Source organism: Gossypium raimondii, chromosome 11 (genome assembly GCF_025698545.1).
Source record: "Gossypium raimondii isolate GPD5lz chromosome 11, ASM2569854v1, whole genome shotgun sequence".
NCBI classification, from domain to species: domain Eukaryota; kingdom Viridiplantae; phylum Streptophyta; class Magnoliopsida; order Malvales; family Malvaceae; genus Gossypium; species Gossypium raimondii.
The window spans coordinates 52,307,299-52,332,884 of record NC_068575.1 but is presented as its reverse complement, the minus strand read 5'-3'; the positions used below and the strand labels follow the sequence as shown (position 1 = coordinate 52,332,884).

Below are 25,586 nucleotides of genomic sequence, written 5' to 3'. Positions count from 1 at the left end.
AGTGTGCGAAATTAAATAATGATGTTAAATAACGGGCACTAAGTGTGCGAAACCGAGGTCAATTTGGTTAAGTGAGAGAAGAGCACTAATGGTGCAACTTTATTAATGCTTCGATAAATAATTTAGTACAAATTGTACTGATCCGATGAATGATAAATGTGACACATATGTATATGTTGGTATAAGTATGCAATATTTAATTAATATATGCTATCAAATTTAATTGGTTATGTCAATTGGGATACAAAAGTATGTGTGCGCGTAAAAAAGCCTATATATATTCGGCCAAAGGGTAAGTATATGTGTGAAATCATAACTATGTTTTATATGCATTTATATATGAATGAGTACATTTGGTAAAGAGTGGTATATGATTTGAAGATGAAAAATAACTATGTTATTACTTAAAGGTATATTCGCCAAGCTGAAATTGGTTTATAGTTATATATTTGATATATAAGATTTGCAAGCTCGAATGTGTATTTATGAATATGATTGCATTATTTAGTTTGTTATTGAATTATTAACGTCATTGAATTGTTTAATTGCTTATGACTTACTAAGCTGTGATAGCTTATTGTGTATTTGTGTTTCCTTCGATTTTATAGATTTTGAAAGCTAGTTACGGGCTCGGGGATCGTCAGAATAGTCAATCACACTATCGTCCATCCATCGGTACCTATAAAAGTTAAATTTAAAATCTATGGCATGTATAGGTTATACTACCCTTTTGAATATATTTTGAATGAAGTGTATATATATAATAAGCCATGCGAAAATGGCTTGTTTATTTTGACATGAATGGTTTCATGCTTTGATTAAATATTATGGTTGATGATTTGGCTATATTTCTTAAATGGTTGAGACTAATATAAGTGATGTTATGCTTTGGAAGATTTTGAATTTTGATAATTATGAATATTGATTGTGATAGACAAGTAAAGTTGATTGATATGATACGGTATAAGTATAAGCTATGTTTGAAATCATGGATGGAAATATTTTAATTTTCGGTAATTGAGATTGAATTTGAATTATCATTTACTATGTGAAAGTTGTATATTGATTTACTATGAATATAGAGTAGTTGAAATTAATAAATTGCATAATGAGCATTGTTTATGGAATTGGTCTTGTAAATGACCTTTGAAACATTGAGGATAAATAATACATAGTAAATATATATATATATATATATATATATATATATATATATATATATATATATATATATATAGGATCGGTCTTGGTATGTTATGCATGGAATTGTTTGAGTATTGATGAATTTGACATTGATTAAAGCATAAGTATTTAAGCTTAATTGTATTCGACTAAAGCTTGGGAAATTGGCCATATGAATAGTTATTTTATTTTTTGATGAATAATTATTTGTACATAATTTGATAAGTAGTTTTGAGTGTATGAATAATAATAAGTGAATATACTATGAAATTATACAAATGCTTATGGCATATTCAGCCCAATGTTTTTATTTGCTTGTATTTATAAGGGTTGATATAGGTACATATGTTAAAATATAATGATTACATATAAAATAGGTAAAATTTTAAATGTGAGTTTTATATACACATTTGTGTCATTGTTGTTTGTAATTGATTTGTTAGTCGAGTAGGCGAAATGAGGTATGACCAAAAGTGGTGTTTGAAATATTCTGCATAATTTTTAATTATGAGTTATGTGTTTACGAATATGTTCGATGCATGATATGAAATGACTCGTAATAAGTTGATATTACCTTTTTGATTTAAGACTTGGTTGGTTTAGTAGGTTGAACATGTGTATATATATGATTATTCGAATTTGAATTTGGTTCGGTAATACCTCGTAACCCTATTCTGGCAACGGTTACGGGTTAGGGGTGTTACAGTTTCGACGCCCATCAAATTTTGCCGCCATTGCTGGGGATTGAAGATATTTTTCTAATTTTTGTTGTTTTCCTTATGACCAGATCAAAACCGAAAACTCTAGAGTTTGAACCAGAAATTGAGAAATTGGTTTGACAACTGCAAAAAAAGTCATTCGACGCGGTAAATGACCAAATCCCATAATCGAAACCATATCTTACACCGAGGATATTTTCTCGTTCGACGAACCAGACAAGATGCTGAGCAAACTATACGCTAACTCGCAACAACACCGGATGAACAACAACCCTTATGTATAACCTATCCAATGGGAGGAACGTTGTTCGAGTTGAAGTCGGGTTTGATTCATTTACTACCCACCTTTCATGGATTACAAAACGAAAATTCGTACACTCATCTCAAAGAATTTCATTCATGTTTTTCCTTTCTCATTAGCCGATTCTACTAGAGAATGACTATTTTATTTACCTCCGGGATCTGTAATACATGGTCTGACATGTCTCGTTTATTTCTTGATAGGTTCTTTTCTGCAGCTCGAGCTGTCGAACTAAGGAGGGACATTGTAGGAATCCGTCAGAATAAGACTGAGTCGCTCTACGATTATTGGGAATGGTACAAAAAGTTGTGTGCAAGTTGCCCACAACATGGACTGACTGGACAATTACTCTTGTAGTATTTTTATGAGGGATTGCTCCCGATGGAAATGAAAATGATAGATGCTGCAAGTGGAGGGGCACTTGTTAATATAACTCTTCAGACGACACGAGAGTTGATTTCGACAATGGTTGCTAACTCTCAACAATTCCGACCGGCCACAGAACCCACGAGACAGGTTCATGGGTTAAGTTCTCTTTCTTTAGAAGACAAAATCGACAAGCTAACTAACATTTTTCAAAAATTGCTTACAAATAAAACAGGGCCAACATGGTTGTGTGGAATTTGCGCTAAGCCAAACCACCCGACGGACTCATGTCCAATTTCACATGAGGATTCGATAGAATAAGCAAATGATGTCAGGAACTTTCCAGGACCACCCTAAAGACGATATGGCCCCTACTCGAACTCATATAATGTGGGGTAGAAAAATCACCTAAATCTAAGTTATGGGTTGAATCCCCAATTCAATCAACCTTACCAATAAAGGTCGCCTCTGAATCAACAATTACCGCCCTCAAAGTCATCTTTAGAAGCCATAGTGGAAAGGCTAGCCAATAGTACTGAGAAGTTGCAGCAGAAAACTAACATGCATTTGCAAGAGTTAGATAAGCAAGTGAGCAAGCTTGTGCTCACTATTAGCCGTTTGGAGTCCAAATGTAAGCTGCCGTCCTAAATTGAGTCTAATCCTCGACACAATGTAAGTGTTATGACGTTAAGGAGTGGAAAGGTTTTGAAACCCGTACCCAGCACAAGTCGTGCCCACGACGCTGGTCGAGATGAGAAGAAACTTGACACAGAGGCTCTAGTGGAGTCAGCACCACAAAAATCATTTGCAGTACCACCTCCATTTCCTGGAAGGCTTGTCCAAAGTAAGAAGGAGCAATAAGAGAAGGAGATCTTTGACACCTTTCGAAAGGTAAAAATCAACATACCTCTTCTTAATGTGATTAAGCAAATTCCACGATATGCAATATTCTTAAAAGAATTCTGCACGAGTAAAGGGAAGCTCCTGAGCAATAAAAATGTGAGTGTCGGAGAAAATGTCTCCGCTGTTTTATAAAGGAAAATACCACTTAAATGTAATGATCAAGGTATGTTTTCCATATCTTGCAAAATAGGTAGTGTCGGTATTAAAAAAGCCATGTGTGATATAGGCGCATCAATTAATGTTATGCCTTTGTCAATTTATAAACTACTTAATGCGGGTCCTTTGAAAGAAACATGTGTAATTATTCAGCTTGCAGATAGATCTGTAGTGCATCCGAAAGGAGTGCTGGAGGATGTTCTTGTTAAGGTAAACAAACTGATATTTCCTACAGACTTCTACATTATCAACATGAAGGATGACAACTCGACCAATTCATCTTATATACTTCTTGGGAGACCATTTTTTAGTACCATGCAAACAAAAATTGATGTTTGGAGTGGAACACTCACCATGGAATTTGACGGTGAAGTGGTTAGGTTTAATGTTTATGAGGATATAGGACATTCTAGTGATAAGTTACAAATCGTGCTTTGTAGGAATGTAGATATTGATGTTAAGCAAAAAGAATAATCGATGATAAAAAAAAAACCAATACATGAAGCTGTCATTCGCATGAAAGCCTCGAAATTAGAGCTCAAACCATTTCTAAAACGTATAAAGATTCCAAAAGAGGAAAATGCAAACTTGAACGAAGAAGCTCAAAGACGCCTCAATCCACTAATGATAGGGGAACCCGGGAAGGGTTTCAAGGATAGTGGGCAAAGGTTGAAACCTTTCTACAAGAACATCCAAGTGCACGAGATGGAAAAAATAATTCTCAATGAGCCAAACAAATAACATTTAAGGTCGTCGAGCTAACAACGTTAAACAAAAGTGCTTTTTGAGAGGCAACCCAAATTTATTTTTAATTTATTGAATTTTTGAATTTCAGTTTAATTTGGATTGAAAACAAAATGAATAATAACCAAATTATTATTTAATTAGGTTAATGTGTTATTTTCAAGGATGTAATGAAGGTTGTCGATTTTTCGAAAATCGGATACTGATGGTGGCAAGGGCACGCTGTGCTAAGTGCTGACATTTATTTCCCTACAAACAAAACCCAACATCCCTAACCCAAATAAAAACCCTAGCACCGACAACATCTTTAGAAATACATGGGGAGTATTCTTAACCTTTTTCCTTGCTTGTTGTTTGAGTTACCATACTTTATTGCATATAAAATATGCTTGAGGACAAGCATAGATTAAGTGGGGGGGATTGAAATGGTAAGTATGCATGGTTGATTGGCTTTTGTTGCATGTTTCTCTTTTGCATATGTTCAATCTTATGCTGGATTTATTCGATAATTTGTTTGACATTGAGTCTCTAATCTCGTTACTTAGTTAAATTGGACAGTTGGGTAATTTCTGAATTAAAATGTTTAAATATCTAGATTAATCGACATGTGTGTTTTAAAGTTTATATATGTAATTAGATTTTTCATGAAAGTTGATTGTTTGAAAAAAATATTATATTTGCTTTTAAATAAATAAATAAAATGTAAAAAAAAAGACCGTTTGAACTAAGTAACCGAGATAGATTGCTTGGGTTGTCATCCTAGTTTGCGTAAAAAGGTTTGACTACATCCAAAATAAAAAAAAAATATTACTACATGATTAATTGAGAATAATACCTTGCAAATTTTGGTTCAAACTCAATTTAGTGAAATGATTTAATTTACATGTTTCAATTTTATGGACACTTGTTGATCAAATTAGATATTTTGAGCACTTATTTATTTATTTCCTATATTGTTTACATTGATCATGGAAACGGAAAAAGGCTTGATTTCTAATAAGTTATTGAATAATTTTAATTTATGAAAGTACAATATGCTTAAGGGCAAGCATGGGCTAAGTAGGGGATTTGATAACATGTTAAATTTACATAATTTTTGTGTTTAAATCGGTTAATTCTTGAATTGGTTCCTACTAAATTAGTGATTTTATGTTTTAATCCTATCAGGAATGCAATTGGGTTGCTATGAGTAAAAAACGAGTAGAAAAAGAGTAATTTGCAGCACAGTCAATAAAATGGGATTTATTTATCAATTCATTTCTATATTAAATAAATATAATTATTTGTATATATAATAGATAATCTTGAAATTGTACTATATTGATAATTATGTTAATAGATTATGAAAATTAAATGAAATCAAAATTTAATGTATAAAACTGTACACGTCAAAGTTCATGTATAGTATTACACATTAGATCAAAGTATGAGTAATTTTGCAGGGATGAATATTTGATCGAATCGAGTAAAAAAATTTCGAGTTAGTCGAGTTGATGAATCTTATTTTAGCAACTGAACTCAATTTGAATTTTTTCAAATCAAATCGAATCGAGTAAAAAATTTTTAATCAAGTCGAGTTGAGTTAACGAATCCTATTATTTATACTCAATGTTGCATTTATATGAACCAATTATTTAACTAGTAGACAAAATACAAGATTATTTAACTACATAAACAATATAATGCTTTTGCCTTTTAACTTAACGGGTAAACATTTATCAAAACAACGTAATTTTGATTTTAATTTACTGGTTTTGACTTTTAACTTTAGAAAAGGTAAACATTTATCAAAACGATGTAGTTTTGTCTTTTCTTATTTGGATTTTCGGATAACTCGAATTGTGTAATTCATATTCGAGTTAAACCAAAAACTTATTTTTTTATTCGAGTTGATCTAAATAACTTGATTAACTCAAACTCAAACTATTTAATTCAAATTTTAAATTTTTTATCGAGTTTTTGAAATAGAATCAATTTTACTCACCCTATAATTTTGAGATTAATGCCTATATTAAACCCTTAAAATTTCAGATTTAATTAAATGTAAAGAATAATAAATAAATTAACAAAATACTGTTATTAGTAATAAATTAACTTTAAAGAGTAAGTTGAAGATTAATTAACAACCTGTTAAGATTTTTATATAGAGTGAAAGGAACAGATATTTTAACATGAGATATGTTGACCTTATTTTATTGGAAGATAATAATAAATAAACAATTAGTGATAATATTTGTAAAAGTACTCTACTATAACACATTTTAACTCCTTTTATTAAAAATAATAATAAATTAATCTCGTACCTTAGATAAGTAAGCAAAGTAACCCTCCGTTAAAATTTTTCCTTAAATATTTGTTTTGGTGTTTATATATAAAGTATAATAGTAAATTTAACTCACAACCTTTACATATTTATTCAATTTGAACCCTACTTTTTATTGGAAGTAAAATAGAGATTCTTGAAATTAATAAAGCTAAAGTAAAAAAAAAGCCTTAGTAACAATTAAAACCTTTTAAAATTTAAAATTATTAAAATCATAAAAAATATAAACAAAATTTATAATATATAAATAAATTATAAATTTTTATTAAAAATAACAATATCAACCCGTTAAAATCTAATGTTTATGATGTTTTTTAAAATTGCCCTACTCTTTTATTAGGTCAATATTATTATTTTATAATGATAACGATAATGATAACAAAATTTGGAATGGATGAAAATAGTTATTATTTAGTTTATTAAATAAATATCTTTTTTGAGATTTTACATTGTATTTCGATAATTTCTCTTCATTTACTAATTAATTTGCAAATTAAGAGATAATATATGTTTTTTATTTTTGAGAATTTATACATATAGATACAATGCATCATAAAACAATCACAAATACATGTCCAGTCAACTATAAAGTAAAATCAAACCAATATAAAAATAAACTAAGAATTGAAATAACTCGTACTAAAAGTGATTCAAGGATTAAAACTTACACATAACAACAATGTATGGTATAACTAGAGACCCAACCATAGCAATTGTGTATGGTAGGATTCAAACATGAATACTCAAAGACCTAGGAACCTACCAATGCTAAGGATTTATTGACAATGAATATTTTTTTATCAAGTATTTATTACATTTGTAATTAGTTATCAAGATCATACGATATAAGTTGATATTGCATATTTTATGACAATAGACCATGATAATTACAATTTACAAGCTTCAAATTAAAACAAATTAATAATTTAGATTATAAGAATTAATTTTATTTTTAAAACTATATTTAATTTAAATTCAGATCATTTTTAATGATATGTTTGAGTTATTCGAGTTTAGATTAAAAGGTTTGATAATTAAATTTTTTATGTGAAATCAAAGATCAGATTTAATTATTAAAATTTTGAATTCAAATAAAACTGTGAGTAAAATTTTCTCAATATTTTCTCACTTTTCTTTTAATAGAAAATAAGGGGACAATGATTATACCAAACACAAAAAGCGAAATTCAAAAGATTTCATTTATTTTTCTTGGTATTCTCCATGAGGCCTAAAGTTATAAAATAATATTTGTCCACACAAGATAGGGTTTTCAACATTAGTAAAGCAATGGCCTCCCTGTATTCTACATTTGTAGAAGAGGATCTAATACTGTACAATTTATATGTACATGGCCAGAAAAACTTGAAAGTAAGAAAATGGCATATAGCAAGAACCTGAATTATCGTTGGTAACCCACAACAAGGCTGTTTCTTCATGTTTTGTAGTGTAGCATTTTGCGTTTCTTCAACATGGCAAAAGAAACTATGACCACCAGAAATTTTCGTGGCTGACAAACAAGATTCACCCACCATTTCAATTGGTTGCAGTATGTCAGGCTGTTATAGTCAAATTTTGTTTCACAGAAAACTCTAGGGATTCGACATTAACAACCTAGTCGGGTTTGGTATACTCAAGCAGCATGTGAGGTGACCTATAAATCTTCACAAGGGTCCAATAAAGGACTTCTTCAACCCCAAGCTCCCCTTCTGCTCTTGCAGCATATATATTTTCACAGATGGCTATCAACCTAAAGCAGAACCAGATAAATGGATATCAAGGAAATAAGAAATGAGTGAAATAGCACTTCGTGTCTTCATCCTCTCTACCTGTCTACGAGTAAGAATATGAAACATTACCTGTCACAGGAAGGCAGGTTTTCAAACGGTATCCTCATTCTTAAATCGGAACATTGAAGCCTGATAAAGCGGCCAACAGCAAGCACAAAAGTAATGTAGAGACCCCAAATGCTGAACTTGCTTAGCGTGTCTCCAAGTATACCCTCTGTTGTCATACAATGCAATATTAATCAGTATGTTATTAGAATAGTCATAGAACATAAAAAAATGGTTTTCCAGAACTTAACGTGGTGGTGTTTCTTCGGATACTATGACGGCTGTAGGTCCTGTCAAACCTCCGCAGCCCCTTATATGAGATGAATCGAGATCATGGAATGACCACCACTCAGAAGCTGCACGATTGATAACAAGATCCGCACTCACTGAAATAGGTCCTGAAGTAACCTGTAAATTTTGGTTGTGTCAAAAAAAAATCATGATTATAAACCTTTTACAACTACCATTGATTTAGGGTCCTTTTTCCTCATTGACTGAAAGATCAGTAACTTAAAGTTGCAATAATATAGTGTCTAGCGTTTTTAATATTAAGGGTGGGTTTGGATGGGCGATTGGGTGCGGTGCGGCGCGTTTAGCTTACTTTTTATCTCATGCTACAGTATCGCTACAGTATCTAATTTCACCGCCACCGCTGTTTTTACATTAACCGCAGGTAAAAGCACCGCCCATCCAAACTCACCTAAGTCACTAAAAATGAAGAAACGCTACCACTGGAAAACAGGAAAAGAAAAACAAATGAAGAGTCCTTTGTACCTCTTGCTCAAAAGATCTGACTTCACCGGAACCAGTGACACGGAAGTATCTTGGATAAAGATTATATATCCTAAAGCTGATTGTAGAACCATTGAAAACCTTTTGGACATCTGAAGGTTCTGGAAGATCCTTGGAATCAACAGGTTTCTCATATTTCACGACTTCCTTGCCCTTTGGTCGTTCTCTTGTAAGCAGCCATGTAGAAGTTATAATCATGTCCATATCCCAGTCAAGGAACTCAATAAACCTTCTCTGAACTACATCAGAGACAAGCCACAAAATAGTTGCATCAGCTTGGCAGCATATCAATTGTATATCATTCTTATTGTAGGCATCAAAATTAACATCAGAATTGAGATTATCCCATTGGAGCTTTTCACAGAGTGTTGTCTGATACAAGGTCAACCTTCCACCACCAGTACTAATATCTAGTTGAAAACTTGCATCATTAATGGGATTTGCAATATTTGTCGGATTACCACTGCTGTACATCTGGCCGAACAGACGAAAATAAAACTTATTGACTGATCAATATATAGATGCTACTTCTGTCTAATCATAAGTAACAATAGACCTAGACATTCATAGTCGTGTATGACTTGTAGTAACAACTTACTGATGCCCATAGGCACATTAGTACAATATCAATGTCATCACTTTCAGCAAAAAAATTGCAACGTGTTATATTATCATATTATAAGTGTAATATCACCCAAGATTTTTCTACTACTTTAAAGTTATGATTTATTCTATGCTTTATTTACATCGGGCCACAGTAAACAGCAAATAGAAAACAGCTCTGACAGAACTACAACCTTCAAAGTGAAGATAAAAAGAACTGTGAGCATATGAGGTATGCATGATACATTCAAGCTAAGAAGAAATGTAAACGAAAGGAATAGGTACTATCATGTATAATGATCTAGATTTTTTTTTTCTTTAAAAGAAGGGGGCATGAATTATTGGTAATGGGTCGAATTAATATATTAAACGTTCTTCACATCCTTTACAATATATCTTCACATTAAATTTTCCTCATTTCCATATTAGCACATCCATAAATTATAAAAACTGAAGCTTCTCTTCGGTTCTCCAGGCACAACAATACGTGCACTTTTAGAGAAAATCAGTAACTAATACATCTGAGAACATGAATGTTTATAAGGTTTCAAGCAGAAGATTGTTAAGTCCAGTATTTGATTTACATATTCAGTGGTGCTGGACACCGAGAATATGGGCACGCAAATTCATAAGGTTCAAAAACAAAAAACAGATTCTAGCAGACCAGGAATGTAAAGGACTAAGAAGCTAATAAACAAAAGGAGCCCCTCCCAAGAAAGTTTCTCAAATGGTTTCAAGGTAGGAGGTACTACACATAATAGCATATTATGTAAATAGTATATCTAGTTATGAAGTCCCTTACCAGCATAGGAGTCCAGATAACACAAATTAATATAAAGAACAGACAGATCCCATTGCAACACTTGGTCATTTTTTTTTGCTTCTGTCCTTGTCTGTGCGTAGCTCTATTCAACACTGCATCACATTTGGCAAGGTACAGACTTGCATTTATGTCTTCCAGCTAAGAAGAAAGCAACATGTCAGCTTGCAAATATCAGCAAGAAATCGATTCAATGAAAGATTGCTTGCTTAGCTCAAAACAACTTTTCTGTAAAAGTATGTAAAACAAAAATAAGTCTCAGGTAAAAGCTAGTATATATAATTATTGTTGCAATAAGGTCATAGCAATTGACAATGATACTTCTTTGTTTTCAGAATAATTTCCCGAGTCCATTAACTTATTTGTTTCTGTTTCATTTTTGGGCCAGGAAAAGTAATCAGTTTATGTTAGTAATAGCATGCTCAGTTGAATGAAACAAGCTCTTTTCTTAGTTCTGCAATTGTTATTTTGGGAAGTTCAGTATGTATTGTTGAAGAACAGAATCGAACTTTCTTCACGTTCTCTGCCCTTGGAGAATTGGGCAATATTTCCTAGTTTTGTCTAAGTTTTTCTGTCAAGGATTCTGCCTATGGTTTAGAGGTTTAACATGAAAATAAGGGCACAACGACAAAGCCCCATTTAACTGATGTGGGATAACAAAAATTACAACAGAAACAAATGTACCAACTACCAGGGTAACAAAGTGACAGAATAATGAATAGCAAATAAATAATGGGGGAATGACCTAGCTTCGTATTATATGTCAGGCATCCAACCTAAGTTAATTGCTTGTTTGTAGAGAGTCATAGTCCTTGCAAGAAAATAAAATTCTAGGATTTTGATTAAAGAAACAACCTGCTGACTACTTTGGTTTATTGAAGGCATAGTAACTATCTGTCTCTCACACACACACAAGCGAGCAGGCATCTTCATTATTCTTCAAATTAATCACAACTAAAACCAATTTTCTCCTTCTGATAATTTTCTTTTTTTAAAGAAAAAAACAAAAAAAACTGTTTCTCCCTGGAGCCTCCAAAAGCCAGTCTTGTAACCCAAGAAACAAACCTAGATTGAGTCAATAACCCAAGTGCACATACTTAAGAAATAATCACTGTTAGAATTTTCTGGAACTCCAGAAACCAAAATGGTCCTAAATCTGTATGTTTCTGCCCCTTTAGTCTCTAAAGCTTAGCCCTTTCCCTACCCTAAAAAATTAAATTTCTCGACTCTAAGCTGATATATTACAGTTGGTGTATAATTTCCAGAAGGGCAGGCAACTAAATCAACTTGAATTTTAGCACACAGCTTTAAAAAAAGGTTACAGACTTACTTTGAGCCAGTCATACATGGTCAAAGATGTCATCGTGCATGACCAATCGAGTACACATCGTAATTCATAAAGAAATGGTAGAGCCCGATAAAGCCTATAGCCCAAGTAATTAATTCTTGAAACCCTGCTGGTCAAAAACTGCCAATACAAGGTGGCTTTCTGAGGAATTCCATGTCGAATTTGTACACCCTGAAGTGCTAAAGAAACCGCTTTAGCAAGAAATATCGCACGGAGTGCTAGTTTTCCAGCATGCTGGTCTGAAGGTTTCATCCGCCAAGCATACCTTGTAATCGAATATGTGAAGAGAACGAGGTTGAAAAGGTAGAAAATAACTTTTCCTGCTGCGAATGAACATAGATAAAGTACACGATCAACAACGATCAAGAAAAAGATGATCTGCATGGAAGGATTTGACCCAATTAGGATTTAGATCACAAGATATTAGGTACAATAGCCAAGAGAGCATGCGAAGAAAACGATAACTTAGCCATGAGAAATACTAATGTAATTCAGGTAAGAATAGAAAGAAGAAATAGACTTACCATTAAGATAATTACGAACTCTATGGGAAATTGATCTTCTAGCTGATAAACATTTAAAATTTCACTGTTGTTCTTTATGAGAGATTGGTAGAACATTGCGACTAAGAAAAAAACAGTAAGATCAGCAACAAAAATGTAAGCGTAGAGATCAAATTCCCTTTTTCCACCACCAACTGCAGAGAGTATTTGGTAAGGGAATCCCATCTCTTCAACAAGCCCAGCATGCTTTGCCTTGCGAATTTCTTTTGCCACATCAGCTGCTGGAGTTAGAGACTTGTACCAATCTGCTGATGTGCATCCTGTCAAGCGAGATGCATAAACCACCTCAAAAACAATCAAAGCTACATTTTGGTTTTCTTGACTTCTTTTAATGCTTTGAACCTGAACCCTACTAGCAAATGGGCAATGACCAGAGATTTTTTTAGTACATCTTTCATCATGAACTATCCCGAGTAGTCGGTTTATACCAGACTCGACCCTTTCTGGCTGTACCCCATCATCTGGCCATAAGTGAACATCCATTGACAGTTGAACAAAATAAGGAGGAGTTTCTGCTCCCTGTATCAATGATTTCCAGTACCAGAAGAATCTTCTAGTTACCTGTTTCACCATATTTATTACATATTGGAGCAACTTTGACACCCTTTTGCTCCAGCTGTAGTTCACAAGAACCTCTTTTCTATAATGAGAACTCCTCCTATGGAAGTTAAAGTCAGTAGAGAACATCCATTCACCATCTTTTGCACTTATAGAGCTCTGTATGAGGGTAAATAAGTAGACAAGAAATAGAGGCAACGAACACACAACAAAAGATGACTTGATTTCACAAGTAGGAAATCCTATGTTACGAAGTAGGTCTGAATTAATACTCAAACCACAATGCTGGATTGCAATTTGGTACATGTACTGAAACAAAATGTAAGCCTCAGTGTAAATGAGCATAATAACCCAGAAGATATAAGTTGGTCCGTTATTCACACATAGAGCATACAAGAAAAGAGCTGCAAGATACACCATAGAAAGCAAACCGAAGTTCCACAGAAAGACAAGGACGAATAAGCAGTAGCACACAACATTGTTATTAGACTGCATTTGGGACCATATATGGCATAAGATCCTTCCCAGCTGCAAACTTGTAGTATTGGAAATTTTATCAGATTGCAGAGAAGAAGAACGATTCAAATTCATATTCTGCATCTTTTGGCTCTCAGTCTCATCATATGCCTCACCCTTGACAGACGAGTGCTCATTCATATCTGAATCGTCAGGTTTAATGTTCAAGAAATTGACAAGGTTATTAACAGCCTGATTTCCAATGGACTGTACCTGAGAAACACCATCACCTAAGAGGTGTACAGCAGAAATTAAAGGATTGTCCTTTGATTGGCTTTTCCCCCTTTTCTCTGTATCGAAAATAGCATGATCAGCATCATGCTCAATTTCGGTGATCTCACAAGGTCTATGTTCCATGGAATTCTTTGGAGATTCCACTACTTCAGGATTTTCTCCTTTAATACAAGCAGCACATGCATGTGCTTCAGGAGGGGCTACAATATCCTCCTTAATAGTTTGCTCTCGCTCCCAAAGAGTGCTTTCCTCTTTGTCAGGAGGCCCAATATCCCTATTTGAAGTAAGAGAAACACTCCTCTGTAGGCTTTCATCATCAGGAGAAACATCACTCAGACTTGCAATTGAGTTCATGTTATGAAGCTGTATTTGCAAGTTAAGCATCTCAGATTTCATCTTCTCCACTTGCACGTTGCGCTGATGTTTCTTCTCCTCAGATTCACGACTCTGTTGTAACTGTGCAGTTTTCCATGCAGCTTTTTTCTCTTGCTCTCGTACAATGGCACCAATTTGCTCTGCTTCAAGATATCGTGACACGTAATCAGACTCTTGGGAGGAAAACATATATGACTGAAGGGATACCAACATAAAAATGATAATCTCAACAAGTACAGATCTGGTATTAATTCGAAACCCATAGTCATACTTATAAAATCCAATGACATCGTATATGTAGTTCACAGAGTTGCACTTCCCAGAACTAAACTCCCCTACAAAAGGAGATTGATAGGCAAGAGAAAGAACAATGACCACGAAGTTGTAGATACGCAAGAACTTGAACATTTTATTCTTCTTCTTGAGAATTTCAAGCCTCATCCGAAAAAAAACAAGAGCAAAAGCAAGATAACCAAGGTGCAGAATATCATACTCAAGAGTTCCAGTAATCAAAATCAGTACCAGGACAAGGTCCAATAGATGGCAATAACAATAAAGTCTTATGTAGTCAAGAAAAGTCCACATGCTTTTCATTTCAAAAGAGAGATCTCGCCAAACAAATAAATTTTTATGCTGAGACATCATTTTCCGATAGGTTGACTGCGAGAAATAGGATGAGTGATCTGCATGAAGTTTGAAACTAGCCAGCAGAAAGACCAAAAAGTAGCTGATAAGCATTCGGGGATCATCAATGATCAGTCCTACAGGTAAAGGGGAAATCATTAGCAGATGATAGAACTTTATTTGAAGTGCAATTGGTCCAAAATTAAAACTGATAGATAAACTTGGACTGTTGACACTTGACAGGAATAACACCACCTCTTCCAAGCAGAAGTGAAAAAGCTAATTTAGAAAGCAGTCTAAAAATCGTTCTAATCCCCGCATGAAATACATATACCATACTTCTTTCTGACAAAAAAAATAAAAAAGATTAAGACATGTACAAGTAGATTATAGGATAATAATAAAACCAAAATCATTAAAACAAGTCAAATTTTCTTCTAATAGTAAAAAGAAAAGTATAAACTGTTCTTTCCTTGTCTACCCCATTTAAGGTGCAATTATAAATCGATTAAGAGAGCAATACCCAGCCAACAGCTCCTGCAATACTGGAAATATGAAGCTGAGTTTTTCCAGCAGTCATGGCAGCGGATTTCAGTCTGACTCTGTTGATTTGGAGGAAACATACTCTTCCAGATGGCAATATACTCAAGGATGAGAATGGAAGCAAACAAGAATACAAGCACTGGCCATAATTTACGTATTATCCAGCGATTCAAAAGAACACAAGCAGCAACTAATGCAATATATAGCATAGATAAGGCATTCAACAAAGCGAAACTTGCAAGAAGCAAAGCAATCATATTAATCTCAAGACCAAGAAGGTTAAACATGTTTTCTATCCAGAATTTCAAATATATTTTTAAGAGAGCCTTCTGAGTCTCAAATCTTTCTTCTCTTAGTGCAAGGATCCTCTTCCTGTTCCACTTGTGAATCTCCTTGGTACTTCCCCAAAAATATCCAAATGAAAATTTTCTCCCGCTGCTAACCTCAGAGCCTCCTGCTTTCGAGGATGCAGGACGAAGCGCTTGAGATAAAGCAAGGCTCAAAGATGCCCACGAACTGTTTGCAGGTCTGGCTTGTCTTATAGGTACCGTTCCAATAGTAGATGGTTTATCTTCCCCATTAGACACGAAGCCATTGGTGAAGGCATCCTCTGCTGACAAAAATAAAGGACAAGGTTCTTCCCACTTGCCTTTATTTGAAATACCGGTTGGCATATTATCCAACCAAAAGAAGACATTGTACTGAAGGACACAGGCAGTAATTACCAGCACCTTTCCCCTCAAGGCCGATTCTACACCCCAAAATCCCAGCTCATATACTCGGAGACCCAAAATGAGTGACAGATCAGAATGTTTTTGCCCTGGAAACATTCCAGCTTGTTTACCCCACATCTGAAAAAGATACTCTGTTGTGACCAGAAATCCAGTATAAACTAAGCATGATTTGGATGGGATCCGAGAAGCCTTAGGTAAAGTTGAACATATGACAAGGCCAAGTAGATACAAGAATCCAAAAGCACAAATTGGAGACAGAGACGCATAGAATAATGAGACAAACAGGATCTTCTGGCTGTGCCAAATCAGAAATCGCTTGGCAAAGCCAAGTACCCCAGAATCTAAAGGATTGGAAAAATTAGTCCTGTAGTACTTGTTCTTCCTCCTTTCATAGCTATAAAGTTGCATCACAATTAAAACTGCTAGAGATTGCCAAATATTATCCAACAATGAAGCTTCAGATTCATAACCCAAATAAAAGTACAGATCCATAAATCCAGACAACCAAATCCTAAAGCTGGTAAAACTGCTTAAGCTATAGACAAAAATGAACACCATGACAGCATATGTTTTTAATGGAAACCATAAGTGCCTTTTTGTTCTCTCACCAAGTTGTCTTCCGATAATCCAAACAAGAAGAAGGAAGATGTATCCAAATGATATATAGTTGGGTGTCACCATGAAAACTGTAAGAAGAATAGTCAGCAAAGCGATGTAGGTTCCACATGATCGATATATTGACAAAAATTTCTGCCCAATTCCACTAAGGAATGATGCTATCGTTCTCTCTGAAATAACATAAAAAAAAAAATACATACACAATGCTGTCAATAGAGCTGTAGTGCTAAAAGGGTACTGGAAATATTGGTTTACAGATCAGTAAAATCACCAACACATTAAAACAAATAAAAGGGCTTAGATAGAGTCTTATTGAAGATTTCTAGAAGTACAATTTCAAGAGAAAGCAGTCATATCAAAATCAGGGTAAGAACCAGCTACAGAGCAATCTAAAAACATTCTCTATCATGTTTAGATCCATAAAACCTGCTAATCTTAGGTCATACCAACTTCTTTTAGTTTCCGTTTGCTATAACCTTTGAGCGTATTGTCAATCATGCAAAATATCAAGTACTCTATCCAGAGTATGATCACAGATATGCAAATAACATTGTCAATCATATCACTAAGTTTCTGACACATTATGAACATAAAATTTACATATTCATTTCACATAAGCTAAAACAAAGGACTATTGGGTAAAATTTTCTTAGCATAAAGGAGATTATACCATAAGAAGGATTATCATAGCAGAAGGATGTGTTTGGGGATACATATACTGACAAGAGGACAGATTTGTTTAAACCAGCTCTCAAGATGCTGAACCCAACAGGAGGACAAGGGGTGTGCTGCACAATTGCTGAGAATGAAAAAAGCACCTCAAACCCATGGTTATGTATTGCACAAAAGCAACCGAGCAAAGCTATTTCCAGAAAGTTCCACGAGCTGTGATGTTTAAGGACACCTGCATCAATTTAGAGAAGATAGTTTACTCCGTTTCTCTTTCTTGGGTCAACAACAAAAAGCCCTGAAGAAAGCTAATTAATAGCCAATAATCAAATTAACTGACCTAAACAAAAGCATACCTAACTGCGACATGATTTCAAAAATTGAGGAGCATTTTTGCTCCAAAGCATTAGAGATCAAATCAATCTGAAGAAGGTACAATAATGCGAAGTGAGCTTCACAAAGAAGAATCAGAGACCGGCGTATATTTCTGCTGATGTTGTGGCTCAAAAGATAGATCAAAAAGAAAATTACTGAAGCAGAGGTAAGAACATAAAACCAATTAGAAAGTTCCTATAAGAACATTGGAAAAAATCCTTATGCTAAATTATTATTCTTAACTAAGAACTAGAACTGACAAGGTTTAATAAAACATACTATATATAGCATGGATAAATCCGGGTTTCATTGCTATGATAAATATCAGAGCAAGCATGATAGCTCGAGAACATTTTCGCAATCCCCATGCAATTGTAGCCACAATGAATACCTTGGTCTCTCCATCCACTGAAAAGAGATATGAGGAAGTGATTATATAGATTAAAATATAATTGTCATCCTTTTGTATCCATAAGTAATCTCAAAATAGATAAGAATTAGGAAGGACGCAGTCTAAAGACTATACCAGAGTAGTAGACATAATTAAATAAAATCTTAGAACATAATGAGTTTTATCTGCTGTCAGGAAGTGAGGACATGAAAACAAAATTTTCGAATGATATCTTAACAGAAAAATTAACAACTCTTCAAGCTCGCTGTTGTAAAATAGAAATCTCACTCTGTAAATGCACAACTTCAGAATTACGTCCCTGCTGAGGAATTCTAAAGATATATTCGGATTCCTGAAGACAACCTAATAATGGTCCTCTCATGCAAATGCCAAAAGAGAATTCAATAGCACTCAGAATATAGATCTTCATACCTTCCCCAGGAGAGTTGTTTGATGATAGTGCATCCTTATCAGATAAGTAGACGAAAACAGAGTTATTTACAAGATTACCCAAAGCAACCAAAATTCCTAGACAAAATTGTGCAAGCAAGAAAAACCCTGGTATGGGATAATGCCAAAATCCAACCATCTCCCAAATTCCCATATCCTGCATGTGCCCAAACATTGATAAAAACATAAGAAAAATGAAATTTGAACTATTTAAATGTATGATAATGAAGAATTTGGAAACCTCCAAAGGAGAGAGTACCTTCCCAAAATTCCTATTCAAGAATGCAAATGCTACATTGAATATATAGGTACTAACAGCCCACGAGAGAATGAAGACAAGAAGGAGCCCATTTAACCGGTGTAAACGAAACATCGAAGGAAGGGCATACAGAATGTAGCCAACATATGCAAGTAGCCCAAAAGCACATATACTTGCAAAATGAAAACTCCAAAAGGAAAGGGCAAACAAGGATACCTGTAAAAAATTTTCCACTGACAAACTACATATAAACCTTAATATTGATAAAATCAAATAAAGACCTAGGAGAGTTTAGCAACATCTAGTAAAAGGTAGCAATCATACTGGAAAACCATAAGTGAAAAAGTTGATGGTGAAAGTCCGGAAAGCTGCCTTTCGTAGTAAAACATTGGTATGCCGTACACCAGATCTGGAGAATTAGCTATACTCATTATAGAACTCAAAAGAACCGATTGTTTAGAGCACGAACTTTTCCTTTTTCTCAAAACAAAGAAGCAGAAGCACAAATAGTGCATGAACATCTTGTGTGGTGTAGTTTATCAAAATGAAAACACATATGTTGGTAAAAAATCAGCAAATAAAGCTAGCCTAAAAGAAAACTGGAATTAAATAAATGCTGGAAATTCAAATTTTCAAATTATTCAAAATGATGGCTTCTCAAATATAATTGTGATCCAATTCATAATTTTGAAACATAAAAGTTGTCCTTTTTCTTTTCTTGATATGCTATCACTCACGCCAGCATCTTCTTTTCGGGAAAACTCTATTCAACATAGAAAAGCTTGCTCAATATGGTACAGCATAGATATACACTTTTAGGTTAAGTATAGGAGAATTTCCAGAACAGATATAGCAGTACAAATGGTTGTTTGAATTAAAAAGCTACTTCTAGATTAAAGATGCAAGAAAGGAATAAATCTATGAATAAAACAAGTACCCTTGAGTTTGAGATTATGGTGTATGCATAAATCTTTTCTCTGTCCTTTTAAGAATTCGAAGCAGATAACACAGGAATAATCAGAAATAATATATGTATGTATTTATGTATGTGTGTGTTACCTTGATTGACGAATGAAGAATGAATGCTTTGAGGGAAGTAGTTGCTCTGTCAAGTTACTTTCTTGCATGGACATGATAAAATCCATTTCCTCCAAATCGTATTTGACATAGGATAGCTGCACTACAAGTTGGAATGCTTAAATAGAAGAATTATACACCCAGACCAAAACAGTCAATAAATATATAAGAGTTAAACAACAGTTTTAATGTAAGACCACATATAGGAAACCCAAAACTTAGCAGATGTGGGATAACACCACTTAAGTGACACTCTCCCCTCACGTGTAGCTCACAGGGCCTACATGTAGACAACCTCACCAAAGCTCATCAAGGCTCTGATACCATGTTAAGCATCCAACCTAACCAAATGGTGGTAGATGGAAAGATTTGACTTTAAAAACCCAATATTCAATAGATGTGAGATAACACCGCTTAAAAGTTTTCAACATATATGCATAATTCATATGCATATTGAGAAATTAAAGGAAAAGGAAAAAGAACACTTCAAAACATATTAAATTTGTAATATCAAGAAAATACTATATCATAAGGATAAATGTCAGACACAAGATAGACCACAATGAAGTAGCTTGCAGAATCCAAAATTCTAAGAAGAGGGAAGAGTGTTTTGCACTTCATTTAAAGGTTCAGATAGAACCTTACGGAATCAAATCTATAGTAATACAACTCACACATACCATGATGTAAAAAAGTACAAGAGAAACAGCAGAGCATATTTCAGGCCACTCAGATGTTGAAGATATTTTGAATAGACCAACAAAATCAGCAATCCTCTGTAACATATCTGAAAACTCTAAAGGGATCTGGTACACATAAAGCAAGATGATGTTGAAACCTGCATAAAGCTGGAGAGCCTTCCAGAACCTAGAGAAGAAACTACCAGAACGTAAGCTACTTAAGGTATTAACAAATTGTAAAAGCAAATTCATTGAAGAAGATAGTAGATGGAACACTGGTCGGTAGTGTGCAAAAAGTGTAGGCAATCACCTGAATAGTCCTAGAAAATTGCTTGTCAAAGACCAATCCACTAGCCCAACACAACTACTAACAAAAAAAGGCAAAGAAATCCAAGAGGGATGGCTAATTCCCGCAACCAGCTGAATAGGAGGTAGAAGCAAACAGGAAGTAACTCTAAGATGGGAACCTTTCAAGAAGCAAACCACGGAAATAATTCTATCAGTTCTAATTTAAATATAAATATGTAGGGTAATAAGCAAAAATAAAATAACAACTACATCTGTGATTTTTAGAAACTGAAGAGAAAACAAAACATTAGGAAAGAAATTATTTAAATTCAAACTTTTTTATCTTTTTCCTTACTGTAAGAGACCCACACAAGTACCAATTCCTTTACAAAAAAGAAGGCTTGACGGGCACTGAGATTTATATGTAAGAAGCATAAAGCTGACTGAATTCAGCTAAGCAGGAAGATGATTTCAGTTGTCTAACCCATGAAATAGCACCTATCAGGCTGACACCTTATGTATTATTTAGTTCATTCTGAAAATAAATTGATATCACCAATTTTTCAAGGATGTAACTCATCGATATTGTTGGCAGATTAGACAAAAATGATTTAATCCAGACAAATCAGTTTGGAAGAGTTTGTATTAATTAGAAATATTCAAACTCTCCTTATTTGGTTCTTTAGATTAGGATTAGATTTATTTTTTAAATAAAAAGCAGACTTGATTGTTATCATAAGTCAGCATCCAGCCTATATAAATGTAATTCTGCCACAGTGAATAAAAACATCCTGGATTGTTTCTTTCAAATCTGTTTTCAGATATAGCAGAGCTATAATGCATAAAATACAAAGCATTTGTGCTTAAGGGAAACTCAACATAGTATTTATTACCATATGAAAACTTAACATCTGACACTATCATATGAGACAAATTGTTGTTTTAAAGGTTCTAGTAGCTAATTCATAAGCATTCAAGTAGGCTACACAGCTCAATAATTTCACCCCCAGTCCAGAAGGCAAAAGAGATATATTCCTAAGGTCACAAAAATGTACTACCATTGATCCATAATGAAAACAAGACTTTGCAGCTGCTTTAGAAGGGAGTGATTGGGAGGAGAGGTGTTGAACATGATTGAATCACTAACAACGTGAATAAAATCAGCTCTTGCTCATATCCTCTGCATGATGAGCGAATCACAAAACATGCATATGGATTGGTTAAATGGATCCTTTTCTGGGGTGGGGAGAGTACATAGTGCAACAATATAACTACATGAAAAACAATTAGAAACGTAAGGATATACTTACAAACCTAGACGTTCGATAGCGGTTAAGAAATTACTCCAACAAGAACACCGCCATTGGACAAGACCAAATCTGTTATCATGTATATCAAGCACAGCAACAATCACCACTAGCAGTTGTACAGCCAAGAAATAAATCACAGTAGGAGATTTCCAAGATTGGATTCTGCAAAAGCATGCCCAAAGAGACAAATTAACAAATATGCAGAGGCATTGAAGGGACAAAGGAGTTAGAGAAAACAAAATATATTCTTACATCATAAAACCAATTAGTTTCATCCACCAAGCCTCTCCTACACTCTGTTTATAACCTTCAACCGCCCATACAACAAGATATACAGCTTGTGAGGAAAAAACAAGTAGGGAAAAGATGATAACAGGCCAAAGTAACAAATATTGCCTCCGGAAACGAAATCCTACAAGAAATTAGTCCCATGTTACTTTTTATGAACTGATGACAACTTCAAATAAAGCATTAAATGAACAATGATCAGAAACAGAAACTAAGCTTTTAAAGTGCAAGAAGTCTATAAAATATCTCAAACCCATTTTCTAATTTTCTTAAAATATGTATCAGAAAGACTTGGGATTACGTTAGCATCGAAGATTGTTGCCACTGAAACTTCAATTGTGACCTTTGAAAAGTTCATTAGAAATAAACTTCAGCAAACCGAAAGCACCAACCAAATATAAATCTAAAGCCAAAATGTCAAATAAGTATGACCCTGCTGAATTATAGACTATTAGAACAGTAGAACTGCAACAATAAAGCAAAACTTTACAGCAAATTTCCATCGTTACCTATTTTGGGTGCAGTATACTGAATAAGAAGGAAAGCTATCAAATCAACAAGAGAGATCAAACTCCAATTGCTCAATGCAGCTTCAAGAAAGGAAAAACAGGTCAAAACCATTAATTACTTAGATGGCATAGCACATATATAGATATATATATCTGTATGGGCCTATGCTAAAAAAATTGAAGTTTCTAGACAGAAACTCAGAAAAGATTACAAATGATAAACTCGACAGTGGGTTAAGATTTTTCTCCATGTGAGTCTTCTATGCAGACCCTTTTATCAGTAAGTTCTCCATTTACAGCTCTCTGAGCTTCTATTAACTAAAGTAAACTCTATATGGTAACTTTGCTTAAAACCAGGTCTCAGAGCCCATTAATAACCAACCCGCACCTTGGCAACAAGAGTAACAATGAAGTAATTACTTTCGAGTGACTTTAAACTAATAGAACACTTCTACACTTGTTATCTTTTAAGGTTTCTAGTGAAGAAAATCAGCTGATAAATAATATGCAGAATTGTAAAAGAAGACTGGTTGATTTACTGGGTCACAAGCTAGTTTTAGACTAGGTTCAAGTATCCATGAATAAGATTTCACTGATCTCAAAACTTGAAACTTATCCAGGTGACTGAATTATAGCAATAGACACAAACTCATAGAAGTAGCTCACATAAATGCATACACATAATGGATTCCAACACGGAAGCAACATTCAAAAACGAAGTGATCTTAAAAGGAGAAAAAATATAGTAAATTAAAAAGAAACTTTCATTCTCTTAGATATAAAGATAATCAATTCTAAAGGCAAAAAATGGAAATTTAGGTAATGAGAATAAGTAACAAAGCTTGCATACCCGTTAGAAGCAGCAGAGGCAGGAGAAACCCAGCAAGAAAATTTCCCATGAGATTTCTCTCTTTAATACCACCAATACCAGATCACATCAAAACAAAGCCAAAATCCGTTCAAGGGTTTTTCAGTTCCATTAAAATCTACGAAAATCCATTAGGCTCCAAATCAAAATTTTCCGGGAAGAAAAATTGGATTTTTGAATTGACACCCAAGAAAGTTCAAGTCGTGTGAAGAAACGGAAATTAGTTAATTGAGTTTCAAACATTATGAGTAAAAATCAAAACGTGAAAATCTCATCCAAAAAAATATAAATATAAATATTTATATTTATAAATATATAAAAAATGATTTTCTTATGCCCTAAATCTCCATAAACATGGGAAACTACTAACGGCCAACTACTGATCCTAACAGAATAATATCTCGCATTCATACGAGGAAACATAACGTAGTCTGAAGCGGGTTTTAAGGCAAACTGAGCCGGGTTGGTCAGAGCTATGCAGTACAAGAGCCAACGATGTCGTTTAACAGTTTGAGAATTTCTGCATTTTTCAATGAAAATTGTTAATCATTCAAAATGTACTCGTCCAGGTCAACGCCTCTTTGCACCGATGGCGTTTCAAAGTTCCCTTTATCCTCTTCTTCTTTCAATTTCTTAAACAGCAACAATCCCAAGTTTCCTCGGCAAATACACATCAAATGAAACAGAATTCACTAAAACATCAGAAGAACATGATCAATTGAACATCATTTATGCTGCGTAGGATTTTGTTAGAATTTGAGTGATAGCTTCAGCCTTCAGCTTACGTTGATGGTTCATATTTGAGTGCAGAAGAAACTGACCTCTTAAACAGTACATCAGAGAATCACGATATCATGCGTTGATGCTAAGGTTGAAAAAGAAACAAAGGAGGAGCCATGTCAGTGGTAAATAACACTCGAAAGAATGGAAGTGGAAGGAGAAAATGGAATGCAACCATGGCCACAATGCAGCCAACTACAGCTAATGGTTAACCTCTGCAATGTTCGGCCTGGACAGCTTGGTCACCTGTGGCTCGTCAGTCACAACTTGCTGGACATCTTACATCTTACTCTACTTTTTCTTTTCACACTTTTCTCAAAGAATAATCCCTGCAAACCTTATGTTGTTGGATAAAACACCATGTAATACAAGTTTACATATATTGCTATCCACTTGCGTAAAATTAATTTAAAATTTGAATTTCTATGTCTAAAACAGTGGAAGAATTTACAGGACAAAGAAAAGAAAGATGACCTTCCTTTATTTAGGCCTAATAATTGCTTTTTGTGACTAAATATGATACCGACAATTTGCTATTATAATTGAACTTCTTCTTTTTTCTCTCTTTCCATATTAAGCATAAAATGAACAGACTTTTGCCTAGTAAAAAATCACTTGAAGCTTCTATGCATGTTATTGACAAAGATACTTCATTCCTGTAAGACTCAAATCCCATTACAAGTTTCTTGATTGAAAGTATTGTAGCAACATGTTCTCATTTTAGAAAGAAAAGAAGAAAAAATAAAATAAAAGAGTAAAGTTTCAGCTATGATTTGATTGTCTTGAAC

General features: G+C 34.0%; 1 protein-coding gene across 6 annotated transcripts; it reads right to left on the bottom strand.

Annotated features, from left to right (window-relative positions):
* Positions 1-7,869: 7,869 nt before the first annotated feature.
* Positions 7,870-25,245, bottom strand: LOC105803074 (piezo-type mechanosensitive ion channel homolog). 6 transcript variants are annotated; one of them, XM_012635042.2, is made up of 22 exons: positions 25,012-25,234; positions 24,001-24,883; positions 23,151-23,231; positions 22,606-22,765; positions 22,358-22,515; positions 21,066-21,222; positions 20,756-20,942; positions 20,058-20,173; positions 19,323-19,407; positions 18,999-19,214; positions 18,722-18,896; positions 18,178-18,306; positions 17,880-18,053; positions 17,525-17,758; positions 15,483-17,024; positions 12,614-15,096; positions 12,072-12,467; positions 10,724-10,882; positions 9,301-9,792; positions 8,778-8,934; positions 8,551-8,695; positions 7,870-8,441 (listed from the first exon to the last, which is right to left on the bottom strand). In XM_012635042.2, the coding sequence occupies exons 2-22, from the start codon at positions 24,047-24,049 to the stop codon at positions 8,306-8,308; spliced, it is 7,431 nt and encodes a 2,476-aa protein (XP_012490496.2). In that variant the 5' UTR covers positions 24,050-24,883; positions 25,012-25,234; the 3' UTR covers positions 7,870-8,305. The 6 variants fall into 6 exon arrangements, with proteins under 6 accessions (XP_012490496.2, XP_012490499.2, XP_012490501.2 ...); XM_012635045.2 differs by lacking the exons at positions 22,606-22,765; positions 23,151-23,231; positions 24,001-24,883; positions 25,012-25,234 and adding an exon at positions 22,102-22,223 and having other exon boundaries at positions 22,354-22,452; XM_012635047.2 differs by lacking the exons at positions 22,606-22,765; positions 23,151-23,231; positions 24,001-24,883; positions 25,012-25,234 and having other exon boundaries at positions 22,354-22,474.
* Between the last annotated feature and the right edge of the window lie 341 nt (positions 25,246-25,586).

Bases quoted from the DNA above. Each gene is read 5' to 3' on its own strand.
- LOC105803074 (XM_012635042.2), bottom strand. From the start codon at position 24,049: ATGGGAAATTTTCTTGCTGGGTTTCTCCTGCCTCTGCTGCTTCTAACG. The intron at 23,232-24,000 runs GTATGCAAGCTT...CCTTTCTTGAAG, and splicing joins GCCTCTGCTGCTTCTAACGG to CTGCATTGAGCAATTGGAGT. The intron at 20,943-21,065 runs GTGATTGCCTAC...TTTCTTCTCTAG, and splicing joins AATTTTCTAGGACTATTCAG to GTTCTGGAAGGCTCTCCAGC.